A 15000-nucleotide genomic window follows, 5' to 3' on the forward strand; every position below is an offset into this window, starting at 1 on the left:
ACAAAAAGAAGAAAGAGTAAAGAAAGACAAGAAAAATAATGGAAACAAAGAAAAGAAGGAAAAAAAACGAAACAATAGAAGAAAAACAGAAAACATTAGATAAAGGGGACGAGATGGAATGAAAAAGAAGAAAGAGTAAAGAGAGAAAAAACGTAAGAACAAAAATATAACAAAGAAGAAGAAAAAGGAAATAAAAGAATGCATAACTTGAAAGAGATGAAAGTGTAACATACAAAAGATAAAAAAAAAAACAAGAAATTTATTCAAAACGATCACGTCAAAAATAAACGAAAAAGAGGAAAATAAAAAAAAACTAATGGAAATGAGAAAAAATAATACAAAACGAAAAAAAGAAAGAAACATGACGACAATGAAAAAATAAAACGAAAGTAAAAGAAAAAAAAGAGAGGGAAAAAAATTGAACAAAACAAAGAAACAAAAAGAAAGATACGAACACTAAAAATTCAAAACTGATAAAAGAGAAAGAGAGAAAAAAAATATAAGAAAAAAGAAAAAAAGCGGCTTACACGTAAAAGGGGGATTTCAGGGCAAAAAGAAAACGGGAAAAAATCAGACAAGCGTGGAGGTTGAGAGAAAACGGAGTGTAAACAAAGCAGACAGAGAAATGCTTCCAAAGAAACGTCACAGAAAACTAGCACGATTTAAAGGAAAGACTCAAATATTCTTTTAAGCAGAGCGAGTACACGAGAGAGAGAGAGAGAGAGAGAGAGAGAGAGAGAGAGAGAGAGAGAGAGAGAGAGAGAGAGAGAGAGAAACGATGCTGAAAAAATATCAACAGCACAATAAATATACGACACACACACACACACACACACACACACACACACACACACACACACACACACACACACACACACAACACATAAAGAACGTAAAAAAAAAATCAACAACGAAGAAATAAAATGGAAAAAAACATTGCGACAAAAAATAAGGACATTGAAAGAGAACACAAAGAAAATGGAAAGGAGAAGAAGAGAAGAGGAGGAAGAGAACTACTTACATTACGAAGTGGGACATAAAGACGAAGCAATAAAGGGTTGATAGAGGAAGGGGATTAGGAAGGGAAGAGAAAGAGGATCAGAAAGGGACGTAAATAGAGGAGGAGATGGTGAAGGTTGTGTCATGTGGAAGAGTCAGAGAGGAGAGTAAGCCAATACTTTTCTCCAGGGAGGCTTAACTCCTTCATTACTGGAATTTTTCACCTTGAGTTTTGTGTGTGATTAGATTACTTCATTTACATCAACCCCTTCAGTACCATGACGAGTTTCCATATTCATTCTCTTTACTATCTTTTACTATTTTGTACAACTTCAGAAAACTTATATAGTAGATTAAAATAGTAAAGACTCTGGCCATTAATCTTCTGACCTCCATAGACCCTTCCCAATATAAATAAAATCGTCTAATCACATCCAATACTAATGGTAAAAATGCGTCTCAGTACTGAAAGGGTTAGGAAGGGTCTATGGAGGTCACAAGATTAATGGCCTTTCACTATCTTATCCTCCACACAAGTTTCTGAAGTTGTGTAAGATCACCAAATAGTTAGCAGGATGAATAAGAAAACGTGTCCTGGTACTGAGGGGGTGAAGAGATACGTGAGATGAGAGGGAGTTACTGAAGGATGTGCAAGGAAAGAGTGGGAGGGGAACTTAAATAAATAAATAAGTAAGTAAAGAAAATAGAAAAAAATCCTTATGTAAATTTCTTCGTCTTCGTTTTGTCTTCAAGTTTGGTTTTATTTTCTTTGTTTGTTTTTGTGGATTTTGTTTTGATTATTCATTTCATCTTTTTTTTATTTCTGTTTATTTATTTTTTTTTATTAGTTCTTCAAATTGACTTTTTTTCTGTTGTTGTTGTTGTTGTCGTTGTTGTTGTTGTCGTTGTGTTTATTGTTGTGGTTGTTGTTGTTCTTGTTGCTATTCTTCATCTTCCTACTTCTTCTTCTTCTTACTATTATTATTATTATTATTATTATTATTATTATTATTATTATTATTATTATTATTATTATTATTACTCTTCTTATTCTCCTTTTCTCTCTTCTTCATCATCATCATCTTTGTCTTCTTCGTCTTTTTCTTCTTTTTCATCATCATCATCTTCATCCCTTCCTGCATCATCATGTCTTTCTTCTTCTTCTTCTTCTTCTTCTTCTTCTTCTTCTTCTTCTTCTTCTTCTTCTTCTTCTTCTTCTTCTTCTTCTTCTTCTTCTTCTTCTTCTTCTTCTTCTCCTCCTCCTCCTCCTCCTCCTCCTCCTCCTCCTCCTCCTCCTCCTCCTCCTCCTCCTACTACTACTACTACTACTACTACTACTACTACTACTATCACTGCAGCTTTTCCGTTTTTCATATCAGGTTCCCTTTCCTCGCCAACTTCCCATAGGGTTCTCCACCTCCTCCTCTTGTCTGCCTCCTCTTCACGCAGTCCTCCTCCTCCTCTTTCTTCTCCCCTCGTACTCTTCCTCCTCCTCTTCTTCCCTCAAGGCGTCTTTTATAGTTCCCCCTCCTCGTGTGCCCTCGTTTTCTTCCATCCATATTCCAATCCATCGCTATTGTTTATAATATAGTGTTCAATCCCTCTTCGATGTTTCCCTGCCAGTTCATTTTCTTCTGTATCCTCTTCGACAGTGTTTTCATTTCTTTAATGTTCTGTTTGCCTGTTTACCTGCTCATTTATTCAATTACCTATTTATTCATCTCCATATTTACGTGTCAGAGAGTTCAATGGCAGAATGTTGAGAAGGGGTGTAGAAATAGATGAATAAGAACCCAAATACAAAGACAAGAAACTATAAAGAAAGACAAGGAAACAATCCGAAAAGTTTTCCAGTTTAGTTCTGAGTTGTCTCGATACGCCTCTTTTGAAACTATTCGAGTCGTACGCAGGAGGAAGAAAGGGAAGAGAATAGTAGGGTTACCAATGGAGTGAATGACTGAGTGAGATGCCAGTTACTCTTTGCATTGGTAAGATAGGCAGAATAAATGTGAGAGGAAGTAGAGAAAAGCTTGGTGGTGCGAGGCTACATGAGGGGAAAGGGCAGGCGAGTTGCAGTAAACAAAGAGTGATAACGAAAACAACGTAGGAGATATAAGAGATGGAATATTGGAGGTGTTTGTGAGAGAATCAAGAAAGAGAAGAAGAGTCCACGATAAAGAATAGATTATGACTCCACTATGTTTTAAGACTTTGAGAACTTTAAATGATATACAGGATACATATAACAAGGGAAGACATGTTAGATTTTCAGTTCAGATTTCATGTGAAGGACAGTTCAAGTATGCTCAGCGAAGAGAGAGGAGCTGAGCGTCACTGGAGAAGAGGGAGCTGTGTGGAAAGTTAGGTCGAGGAGAAAAAGAAACGAACTGAATTTTTGAGACACTGAACACCTCAAAGTTTCTCAGCAACATTCAGAAATAATAGAAGGATGAGAAGTTAGGCATTCTGTGGCTTCTCGTGATTCTTGCTGAGTTAGGAGTTAAGTAAATAAGGTTTAAGAAATGCTAGATAGTTACCAACACAAGACACGATAAATGGTTTGACTGAAATAAAATATAAGTAATAAGATTTAGAAGAATGAGATGGTTTGGACATTTACTAAGAAGGGACAAATATCATGTGGGAAGGCAGCTGATGGAAATGGAGGTTCAAGATAGAAGAAGAAGAGAGATGGAAAGACTGTGTGAAAGGATCAGAGGGAGAAGGGAATTAAAGTGAACGAAGCACAAGATAGAAACAGATGGAAACGTCGCATCCTAAACGGAGACACTAAAAAGAAATGGGGGAAGGAAAAAAAATGGATATAGAAGATTGACTGATCGATTTTTTTGGTGTTAATAAGTTACGTTAACATTCATAATTTGATCAAGTATTTGCAGGCTTGGTCAATGAAATAAAGCTCTTTCATCGACACATCACAACACGTGACTACTGACCTGCCACATATACCCATTCAGTAGTAAAAAATAGAATAAATAAATAAATAAAAAGAAAGAAAAAAAGCATTACAAGAGATACTGACAAGATTTAAAGTATAATACGCTTTTCCTAGCGCATGAATTCATTATACCAACATGGCTGACAAATATAGACTTTACTAACCAACTTCTCTTGCTCTCCTCTATCTGTCCATCAGTGCATCGATACAACAGCCAGAAAGCAAGGAAGATACAGGAGAAGTGAACAATACGAGGGAAACTTCATACATGCCTTAGAAATACTGCCCTTATAACCACCTCTTCCTCCTCTCTATCTAACAATGCAGCGATAAACAAAAAAAAACTAGAGATTAAACGATATGCAAGTATAGAGATCGGCAGTAACTAGGAAGATTCATTATACCTAAATACTTGAGATATACCTTTCTGATCAACATCACCTCTTGCTGTTTATTTGTCTAGCAATGCGTAATAGAACAGCCAGAGAAGAAATTGTATACACCTGCAGAAATAGACAGAAACAAGAGTTAAAAATACTTAGAAGGTAGAGAGTTATTAACCACACATGCCTAAGAAATATTGTTCGTATTACCTCCAGCTCTTCTTTACCAATACAGTAATAGAACAGCCACAGAGTAAACGAGATAATTACACAGAGATGAATGAAAACTAAAATAGGGGGAATTAAAAGTTAAGAGATTCATTATACCTGAGAAATGCTGACTTTATTAATATTTCTTGCTAGTCTCTGCCTTTCTACCAGTGAAGCGATACAACAAATAGAGAAGAAACGAAGGTGCAAAGAGATGGATGGAAACCAGTGTGAGGGAGGCTTCACAGTCAAAAATTTACTGGTTTAAAGGGATAACTCCAAAACACGCGAGCCAAGAGAATACCGGAGCAGGTTGAAAAGGCTGGTTTGAAAATACATTATTTTGCTGTTTAGTTAAGAGAAAATGTAACGAAAAGTTTAAGAATGGCGACAATGGTGACTTGAATGCAAAAATTGGAGATGTTTTTGCTAAAGACTGAAGGCTTGAAAGAGAGAGAGAGAGAGAGAGAGAGAGAGAGAGAGAGAGAGAGAGAGAGAGAGAGAGAGAGAGAGAGAGAGAGAGAGAGAGAGAGAGAGAGAGAGAGAGAGAGAGAGAGAGAGAGAGAGAGAGAGAGAGAGAGAGAGAGAGAGAGAGAGAGAGAGAGAGAGAGAGAGAGAGAGAGAGAGAGAGAGAGAGAGAGAGAGAGAGAGAGAGACTAAAGGTGCGTTGAACAAGAAGGTTGCAAACATGTTACTGGAGCACAGGAAGCTTCAAAATGCGTTAACAGAGGGTAGAAAACATGTAAAAAAAAAAAAAAAAGGAGTTAGCACGGAACACGAAATGATAATACATTAAGGACATTACACTTGAGAAATATAAATAAACAAATAAATAAATAAATGCAAATAAACAGACACTAACCGAGAGTGTAATGATTGAAAATTAAACAAAAGACACGAAAAGAAAGCTAAGTAAAACAGTGAATCGATAGAAAGTTTAAGAAAAGTCAAACAAAATACTTGAAAAAAAAATATATCGACAGAACTGGAGCCACGGGAAAAAGAGAAGCTTTGAAAAGAACTTGAAGATAAATCACAAAACTTTACCCTCTCACTGCTATTTCCTACATCATTCCTCCACTACTAATCACTGAGACATATTTACGTGTTCAGCAGCCACCTCAAAACTTTAAGCATAAAAACCACATAACATTCTTTTTAATCCCCTTCTTAGTTGTGGATATAAAGACTTCCTGCATTACTTCTGGTGTTGTTAATCGCTTCGTATCTCGGTAAAGGGATTAAAAAACGCATTAGTGGGAAGAAAACACGAAGAGAAACAGAAGGGCAGCTAAGGAAACCGGGAAATGCTTCTACTGATGGAGAGAGAACGAGGGAGGTGGAGCGCGAGAGAGATTTTAAATTGAGTTAAACTAGGAAGAACTGAGGGCAAAATGGACCACGAGCTCTCCGAAATCCGTTAACTGACTGAAAGGCAAAGGTGTGATGAAGAAAAGCCATGAAAAACACCTTGACTGGAGGAACACTGGAGGTTGAGTGACTGGAGGAACACTGGAGGGGTGAGTAACTGGAGGGTAAAATGACTGGAGGGATGAGTGACTGGAAGAGTGAATGACCGGAAGGGTGAGTAACTGGAAGGGTGAGTGACTAGCGGTGTGAGTGACTGGAAGGGTGAGTGACTGGAGGGCTGAATAACTGGCGGTGTGAGTGTCTGGAAGGGTGAGTGACTGGCGGTGTGAGTGACTGGAAGGGTGAGTGACTAGCGGTGTGAGTGACTGGAAGGGTGAGTGACTGGAGGGCTGAATAACTGGCGGTGTGAGTGTCTGGAAGGGTGAGTGACTGGCGGTGTGAGTGACTGGAAGGGTGAGTGACTGGCGGTGTGAGTGACTGGAAGGGTGAGTGACTGGAGGGCTGAATAACTGGCGGTGTGAGTGTCTGGAAGGGTGAGTGACTGGAAGGCTGAATAACTGGCGGTGTGAGTGACTGAAGGGGATGAGTGACTGGAGGGGATGAGTGACTGTAGGGGTGAATGACTGAAAGGGATGAGTGACTGAAGGGGATGAGTGACTGAAGGGGATGAGTGACTGGAGGCGTGAGTGACTGGAGGGGTGAGTGACTGGAGGGGTGAGTGACTGGAGGGGTGAGTGACTGGAGGGACACTGGCGCGATGAATAAGAAGACTTGGCAACGCGCTGACCGAGAGAGGGCCAGAGGGGTGAAGGCAGCATGAGGTGAAAAGAAATGCTTGAAAAAGGAGAGCGGTTCCCAAACCATCTCACGTGGCGCACGTTTTTTTGCTTTTAATAAACGCACGTCCTCTTCTCCCCCCACCGCCTCCTCACCAGCGCTCACACACACACACACACACACACACACACACACACACTTTACCATCCTTATACATTTTATACATATATAAGATAAGGTGGTGAGCGTGGGATCGGGCAGACGTCCACGCGTAGGTTCGAATCCCACCACATACCGCTTTCAAGTTATGCCATTTGTCGAGTGGTTCAAAGTTACCTACCTGTCACCATGATACCCAGGTTCTAGGTGGTTACACCAAAGATGCGCTTGGGTGGTGATATGGGCCCTAATGTGGGTACCACTATAAATAAAACTGCATGTGCCACTAATGGGCGGAAGCTTAACAGCGCTTACCACTTGTACTCCTCAAGTATGCCTACAAGCGCTATAGGCCACAACATATATATATATATATATATATATATATATATATATATATATATATATATATATATATATATATATATATATATATATATATATATATATATATATATATATATATATATATATATATATATATATATATATATATATATATATATATATATATATATATATATATATATATATATATATATATATATATATATATATATATATATATATATATATATATATATATATATATATATATATATATATATATATATATATATATATATATATATATATATATATATATATATATATATATATATATATATATATATATATATATATATATATATATATATATATATATATATATATATATATATATATATATACATATATATATATACATATATATACATACATATATATATATATATACATATATATATATATATATATATATATATATATATATATATATATATATATATATATATATATATATATATATATATATATATATATATATATATATATATATATATATATATATATATATATATATATATAAACTTTTGTATTAACTAGAACAATTCAATAGATACCAGAAATTTTAACTAACATTTAATTAAAAAAGGTAAGAGAATGATAAGAATAATTATAAGAACAGACTTAGCAATTACAAAAACTAAATGTCCAGCTTTAAAACATGGCATGTAACATATTGAACTGCCCATGAAACTTGAACCATCTTAAAACAAATGTGAAGACATAGCACGTACGTACAAGGTATTTCATATTCCCACAGTACTGAAAAGTAAAGGCACGTACTCTGGTAAACAAACCAAACTAAAGGCAACGTCACACACGGCACAGTTCACCCAACACGATAGCAGTCAGTGCTGGTGGTGAGGAAAAGAAGCAACGAGCAGCAGAGTTTGTGTTGTCAGCAATGATGGAAAACAGTTGTGTTGCGAGACATATTGGGAATGTTTCGAGGCTTTAACTGCCGTGTTACAAACCATGACTATAAAAAAGAATAATTGTGAACCATTCTACTTTATGGGAAATATTGCTTACCATAAGAAAAGAACGATGTGTGAGTGGAATTGTGATTTGATAGTAAGGTGTGTGAAATGGTTTGCAGCGCTTATTTCACAATCTCAGCTTGGGAGCCACATGATGTGTAGTGATCGTGCCGCGATGTTATGCTTATTGTAAAAACTCTGCATGAATCAATTGACCTATAGTGAATAACTTGGTGCTAGGGGTGTTGGCTGAACCTGTTCGCGCTGGTGGCAAATGGAGAAAAAGGTTTACAGTGGAGTTATTCCATCAGTGATTGAACACGATTCAGAAAGCCATGCAGGTGTATATCAGAACACGCAACTTTAGAATTCCCAAAGTAAAGTGAAGTGGCTTCAGAGATGCTGGTTGAGGGTTTGTTGTTGTTGTTGCAGCGAGGAGGCGTCAACACAGCGGCCTGTGTAACGCCAAATTTACTGGGTTCGTGGCATCACCAACGAATTAGTCAACGTATTTATGATATTAATTCTCATAATTCCGAAATGCATAGACACTTACACCAGTGGAAGACGAAAACGAAAATGTTCACAGTTTTACAAAACTTAACTTCAAATATGAAGGTGTAACACTTAATAAAAATATCACTCATATTTTCAGAGCACTGGAATGTAAAGCAACTTGATTCAGCAAACAAATGAAACTACGACGTGTCCTGCTCTACGAACTAAGCGTGAACTATGAACTCAATGCATGCAAATATTTCCAGCTTTCGTAATAATGAATGAAAAGTAGTTTACATGGAAATGGAATACATAGTTTCAAAAGTTTATGTCACTGAGATAAATGCCGCTGGAACTGGACTGGAACTTAATTTTCAAATAAATTCACTGCATACTTTTGAACTTTTAGACAGAGATCTTCATACCCCTTATCCCTCCCTTCCTTAACTGATCCCCGTCCCCGCAGCGCCCCGTGGTAAAAGAGCGCCGGTGCTACTTTGGCAAGGGATCCACGCAGCCAACTTGGGGGGTGATTCACTAACGCTCCCTACTTCAGCAATGCGTACGAAGAAAAGATAAGAAGTCCATACTAACTTCCTCTAAAGCGATTCCTTAAAGGTTTCTTAAGGTCGCCATTTTGGATACTTTGTTTCCAGCGGAGTTTCACTTCTCTGGCGGTAGTCTCCGCTAGATGGCTTTAGTGCATGGTTCACATTTTTTCCTTCAGCCAATAGCAGAGTTTTTTCCTCGATGGACATTAACTAATCAGCAGGTAGTAGAAACAAATAATGCGTCATAATCACATGATACAAGAGACAGCAGTGTCAGTGAAGCCCAAAAAAGAGTTACAGGGCAACGCACCCCAGCCCATTGCCAACTCGGTCCATTGTCAACTCGACTCACCTATACCAACTCGGACGACTGTGTACCAACGCGGCCCATTGTGTGTATCAACATTATTAATGATGAAAAGCATCATCTTCAAGATACGAAACATATTTATTACTTCATTAACGTTGAGTTTAAAAGATGGGAATCAGTCACTGCCAAACATTATATATGTGTACAAGTGAAATAAAGGCTTTTCTTACAGTGCACTGTCACTGTTAGTGTCTCCTCCCCTCCCCGTCCCCCTCCCCTCTCTCTCTCTCTCTCTCTCTCTCTCTCTCTCTCTCTCTCTCTCTCTCTCTCTCTCTCTCTCTCTCTCTCTCTCTCTCTCTCTCGTCATTAATCAGCACTGTACGTCACTGCCAGGCACTCACACTTCCCAGAGTACTGCTACACACTGCACACATTATCACCAAAAAGTCACCCAAAAAAGTACTAGCACTATCCTTGAGCGTCTTTCTAGATTCTGTGTATTAGTACATATAGCTCAATCTCCTTCCCTCCCAGGCCACTATCATATGATAATGTCATTTCCAAAGAGCCTATATATTTCGTTCTTCTTTCCTTTTCAGGCTACCATTGTGTTAATACATTAGCATTTTCATATATAGAGTATTTCATCGTTTCTCACACCACTTATGTGCTTATGTCACCTGTAGTTCTTTATTCCAATCTTCTCCTTCTAACCTCTGGCTTCATCAGTGTTTACCTCGGAGGTTGTGTAGTGGAGAATAGGCGCTCATATGTCCGGGTTACGAAACCTTACGGTGTCCCGAGAGAGTACTACTTCCTTTGAGGTACGTACGAAATCCGTAAGTGTTTAGTGAATAGCTCTTTCAATAGATACGGACTTCTTAGGGACTTATGAAATGCGTAACTGTTTAGTAAATCCCGTCCCTGGTACACATGAGTCAAATTCTACTTCGGTATGCGATATACATGTTTCTTTCATTTACTATACATGTACATATATTCATAAAAAGAAAATAATAATACTTTAGTAATGATATTATCAATGTCAATAATAATAATAATAATAATAATAATAATAATAATAATAATAATAATAATAATAATAATAATAATAATAATAATAATAATAATAATAATAATAATAATAATAATAATAATTATAATAATAATAATAATAATAATAATAATAATAATAATAATAATAATAATAATAATAATAATAATAATAATAATAATAATAAAAACAACAATAATAAATAATAATAACAACAAACACATCAAAAGCTATAAAACGAAGAACTAGTGAAAAGTACTTAGAAGCAGAGCCAATTACTTTAATAACGAATATCATTACAACCACATTACAGCGCCAATGGTTCCCTGAGCTGCTTCCTCCGTGACCTTTCCTCTAATCTTCGTCCCAGTTTTCACCCTTTTTTCCTATATTTTTATCCTCCCTTAGTTTTCATTTGACAAAGAGGAAGCTTGCAAACTAATGTTGAATGCAACTGCTTCGTCTCGTCTGTGACCTCATTGTAAACCCTTTAACTAACATCCAGATGGCAATAAGCAGGTAAAATCACGGAAGGTAACGCAACGCAAGTCACCTATCGAGACAATGTCTACGCCGGAATGAAGCTTGCTGCTGCCACATGAACCGTACCTTGTTGAGTCAGGACCGGAGCCCCGACACTCCAACAGACATTTCACTCATAAGCTTCAGACTTTCTAACCAAGGTAATTGTTTTCCCTATATTTTGATGATAAAAGGGGAACAGGTCATTTTTTTTCTTGTAGATCACAATACATAAAGCGTAGATGGCATACCAAAGTACGAGTAGCTTTATGAAACGTGCTTACATCGCACTCCAAGGCACGAGTATTACCAGCGTGCCGTGTTCGTGAGCCGCCGCGTCAAGAATCAGGGGAAGGTACGAGAGTTTTGTAGAACGGAAGCGAAGGGTAAGTAAAGTGAGTATCGCTACCCAAAAAATACCTGAAGGAGCGTTAAACGAGAGCAAGCCGATGAGCGTTGCCGGGAGAAGCCTGTGGAGCGTGGAATGTAGCGGTGGCCGAGGAGCGTTTGCAAGGAAGAGGGTGAAAAAAACAAACAGTAAATATTAAAGGCGGTGTTTGCGAAGGAGAATGACAAACGAGAGGAAAGGCAAACAATACAGAGAGAGAGAGAGAGAGAGAGAGAGAGAGAGAGAGAGAGAGAGAGAGAGAGAGAGAGAGAGAGAGAGAGAGAGAGAGAGAGAGAGAGAGAGAGAGAGAAACGAGGGGAGCACATATCAAGGACGAGGAAGCCAGGGACAAGAGCATGAGACAATAAACAATGTGAAAAAAGGAGAAGAGAAAGACGAAGAAGAAGCAATAACAGGGAGAAGATGAAACTTGAATAGAAAGATTTAAAGAAGGAAAGACAACCACGCAGCAACAAAGAGAAAGCACTAAAAAAATAAGCAAAAACTCATCACAAAGGCAAGAGGAATGATGATTTGTGATAACGAGAGCGCTAAATTAATCTGTCTGTCAGTCTTTCGTTTTCACAATAACTGCACCAAATTTGGGATACAATCAACACTGTATGACGCAGGACACATAACAAAATGCAGGGAAAATAATAAAACTCCAGCACTTTATGTAGTTATTATCCAAGAATTATAATTGGTAAAAGTGCTAATTTAGTCCAAAATTGCCCCATTCATGATAATAAACGTTTTTTCAGTGTTCAGGTTGTTAATCACGAGTTAATAGGGAGTTTTAAGGGATTAGGACCAGGTAAATTTATGGATGTGGATGACAGATGGACAGGTAGACATGTTTCCTTCAGAGACAGTCACGTGTAGGCCTAATTACATCATGCAGCTTCACTTCTCCTATGTTGTTTTGTTCTTATTAGCAGACAAATTTCTGGGTCGCCCTGGTACAGTGGAACCATGCGTGCTTTGAAGTCCGCGGGTCTCCAAGCGCACGGGTTCGAATAATGTCCACAGTCCGAGTGTAGGTCGGGCTTCCTCACTCGGGGCATCGGTTTCCTAACGGGTGGGCTTTGAGATAGGAGGCACCCCAAAAAAGTACCTCCTTTAGCCCATAAACTCCCATGAAAACCCCACGTGGCATAGATAAATAAAAAGTGTGTTATTTTTCCTTGATACGTTTTGGAAAGTAATGCATAAGGTACAACTCATGTCAATAACAACAGAAATTTGTCAACCTGTAAAGAAAATAGTCAAGTAAAACAAGACTAGACATTGAGATTGGGAACAACATGAAACACAGTGAAAGTTACGAAATCTAGTGTTGCCCGTTCACTTACTTTTGTTCAGGAGTGTACATTTCATAACAGGTGAGGTTAGGTTAGATGAGGCTAGGTTAAGTTAGGTTAAGTTAGGTTAGGTGTAGTGAGGTTAGGTGTGGTTAAGTTAGGTGAGGTTAGATGTGGTTAAGTTAGGTTGGGTTGGGGGAGATGAGGTTAGGTGTGGTTAAATTAGGTTAGGTGAGGTTAAGTTAGATGAAGTGAGGTGAGGTGAGGCGAGGTTAGGTGTGGTTAAATTAGGTTAGGTGAGGTGAGGTAAGGTAAGGTAAGGCTAAGTTAGGTAAGGATAGGTTAAGCTTGGTTAGGTGAGGTGAGGTGAGGTTAGGTGAGGTTAAGGTAGGTAAGGTTAGATTAGGTTAGGTAACGTGTAGGTTAGTTTAGGTTGGATGAGTTGAGGTAAGGTAAGGTAAGGTTAAGGTGTACGTAGGTCTAATTAGTTGAGTTGACGTGAGGTAAGGTAAAGTCAAGTTAGATTAGGTAAGATGTAGGTAACGTTAGATTAGGTTAAGTTAGGTCAGGTTAGGTCATGTCACGTAAGGTTAGGTCAGCTTAGGTAAGGTTAGGTTAGGTCAGGTAAGGTTACATTAAGGTAGATTAGACTAGGTTAGGTTAGGACAGGTAAGGTTAGATTAACTTAGATTACGTCAGGTTAGGTTAGATTAGGTTAGGTTAAGGTAGGTTAGATTAGGTTAGATTACGTCAGATAAGGTTGCATTAGGTCAGGTAATGTAAGGCTTAGAGGTACTCACGGTGCATTGAGGGGTCCGTACTCCACCTGGTAGCGGAGGTCAGCGTCGGGAGGGCCTGGGGGCGGCATCACCTCCCCGTCAGCGTCAGACCAGTCAGGCCACACCCACGTCACCTCCACGGCGCGCTGCTTCAGGGGCACCAGAGACACATTGCCCCACCCGTCACTGGCGCCCTCACACCCCTCCCACGCCCACCCGCGGCCCCAGCACTCCAGCTGCCAGTGGTGCTGCACCGTGGGCGTCATGGGGGAGGACGTGGCGTAGGATAGCACGGGTTCCCCAGGCGAAGGGATTCTCAGCATGGGTGGTTGGGTGTGGGATAAGAACCGGTGGGATTGTGGGTAGGAATAAGTGAGGGAACGAAGGTTAGCAAAGGATAGAATAGAACGTTATGGAGGAAAGGAAGGGTAGGAGGGGAAAGAATAGGATGATATAAAGAACAAAAAAAAGGGGGATAGGAGAGGAGAGAGTAGAGAATGGAGTAGGAATGGACCACAAAAAAAAAAAAAAAAAAACAGGAAGGTAGATGACACGAAGAGACGAGAAAGGCAAGGAATGGTTAAGGAAAGAACGATAATGTAAGAACAGAAAGGGAAGAGACAGTGAATGAGTGAATGAGTATTGCTGAAGAGGGAAACAAGTAGAAATGGATGACGTATGGTAACTAAATGAAGGACAGAATAGGAAAGGAGGAATCAATGTTGCTATGGGAAGAGGGGAAATAGAATGGATTACGAGGGAAGGGTCAGGATCAAGAAGGGAAGAACAGGGAGATAAGACCGTTGGAGGAGAGAAAATGGAGGTAGCGGGGCGATAAAAGGGGAGGAGAAAGGTCAGGAGGTTAAGAAAAGTAAAAATGTAAGACAGAGAGAAAGAAAAAGGAGGATGAAAAATAAGGGAGGATAAAAATATAGGCAAAAAGGGTGAAAACTTGGACGAATCAGGGTTTGGAGAAGATTAGGGGAAAGGTCACGGAGGAAACGGTTCAGGGAAAGAAAGAAAGGAAGGAAAGGCAGTATAGAGATTTAGGAAAGAGGAAAAACGGAGGAAAAATAGGAGTAATCAGTGTTATGGGAGGACAAGGACACCCACCACGTCACACATCCCTGGTTCTGGCGTCCTTGTTCTTGTCCTTCAGTACACAAACACACTCTGCACTGCTCCTCCTCCTCCTTCTCCTCCTCCTCCTCCTCCCCCTCCTGGAGCTTATCGCGGGGTAAATATTCTGGCCCTACTCTTATCTCAGTCTGCCTCCCTGTGCCCCGTCTCACCCTCACACACACACACACACACACACACTTATGCTAATGGCGCGAGAGGGCTGGAGGAGGGAGGCATGATGTGTTTC

At 39.0% G+C, this 15000-nt stretch overlaps 1 protein-coding gene across 1 annotated transcript in view; it reads right to left on the reverse strand.

Moving 5' to 3' along the window:
* The window catches only part of LOC123512287, a 143041-nt gene that overhangs the window by 106843 nt on the left and 21198 nt on the right, over positions 1–15000 (reverse strand). The window contains exon 2 of the mRNA XM_045268611.1: positions 13653–15000. This exon is cut by the window's right edge and continues 564 nt beyond it. Within this exon, the coding sequence (XP_045124546.1) occupies positions 13653–13954 (302 nt within the window). The 5' untranslated portion in view covers positions 13955–15000. The remainder of the gene's footprint in view (positions 1–13652) is intronic.

The sequence above is a fragment of the Portunus trituberculatus genome, chromosome 33 (genome assembly GCF_017591435.1).
Source record: "Portunus trituberculatus isolate SZX2019 chromosome 33, ASM1759143v1, whole genome shotgun sequence".
NCBI lineage: Eukaryota > Metazoa > Arthropoda > Malacostraca > Decapoda > Portunidae > Portunus > Portunus trituberculatus.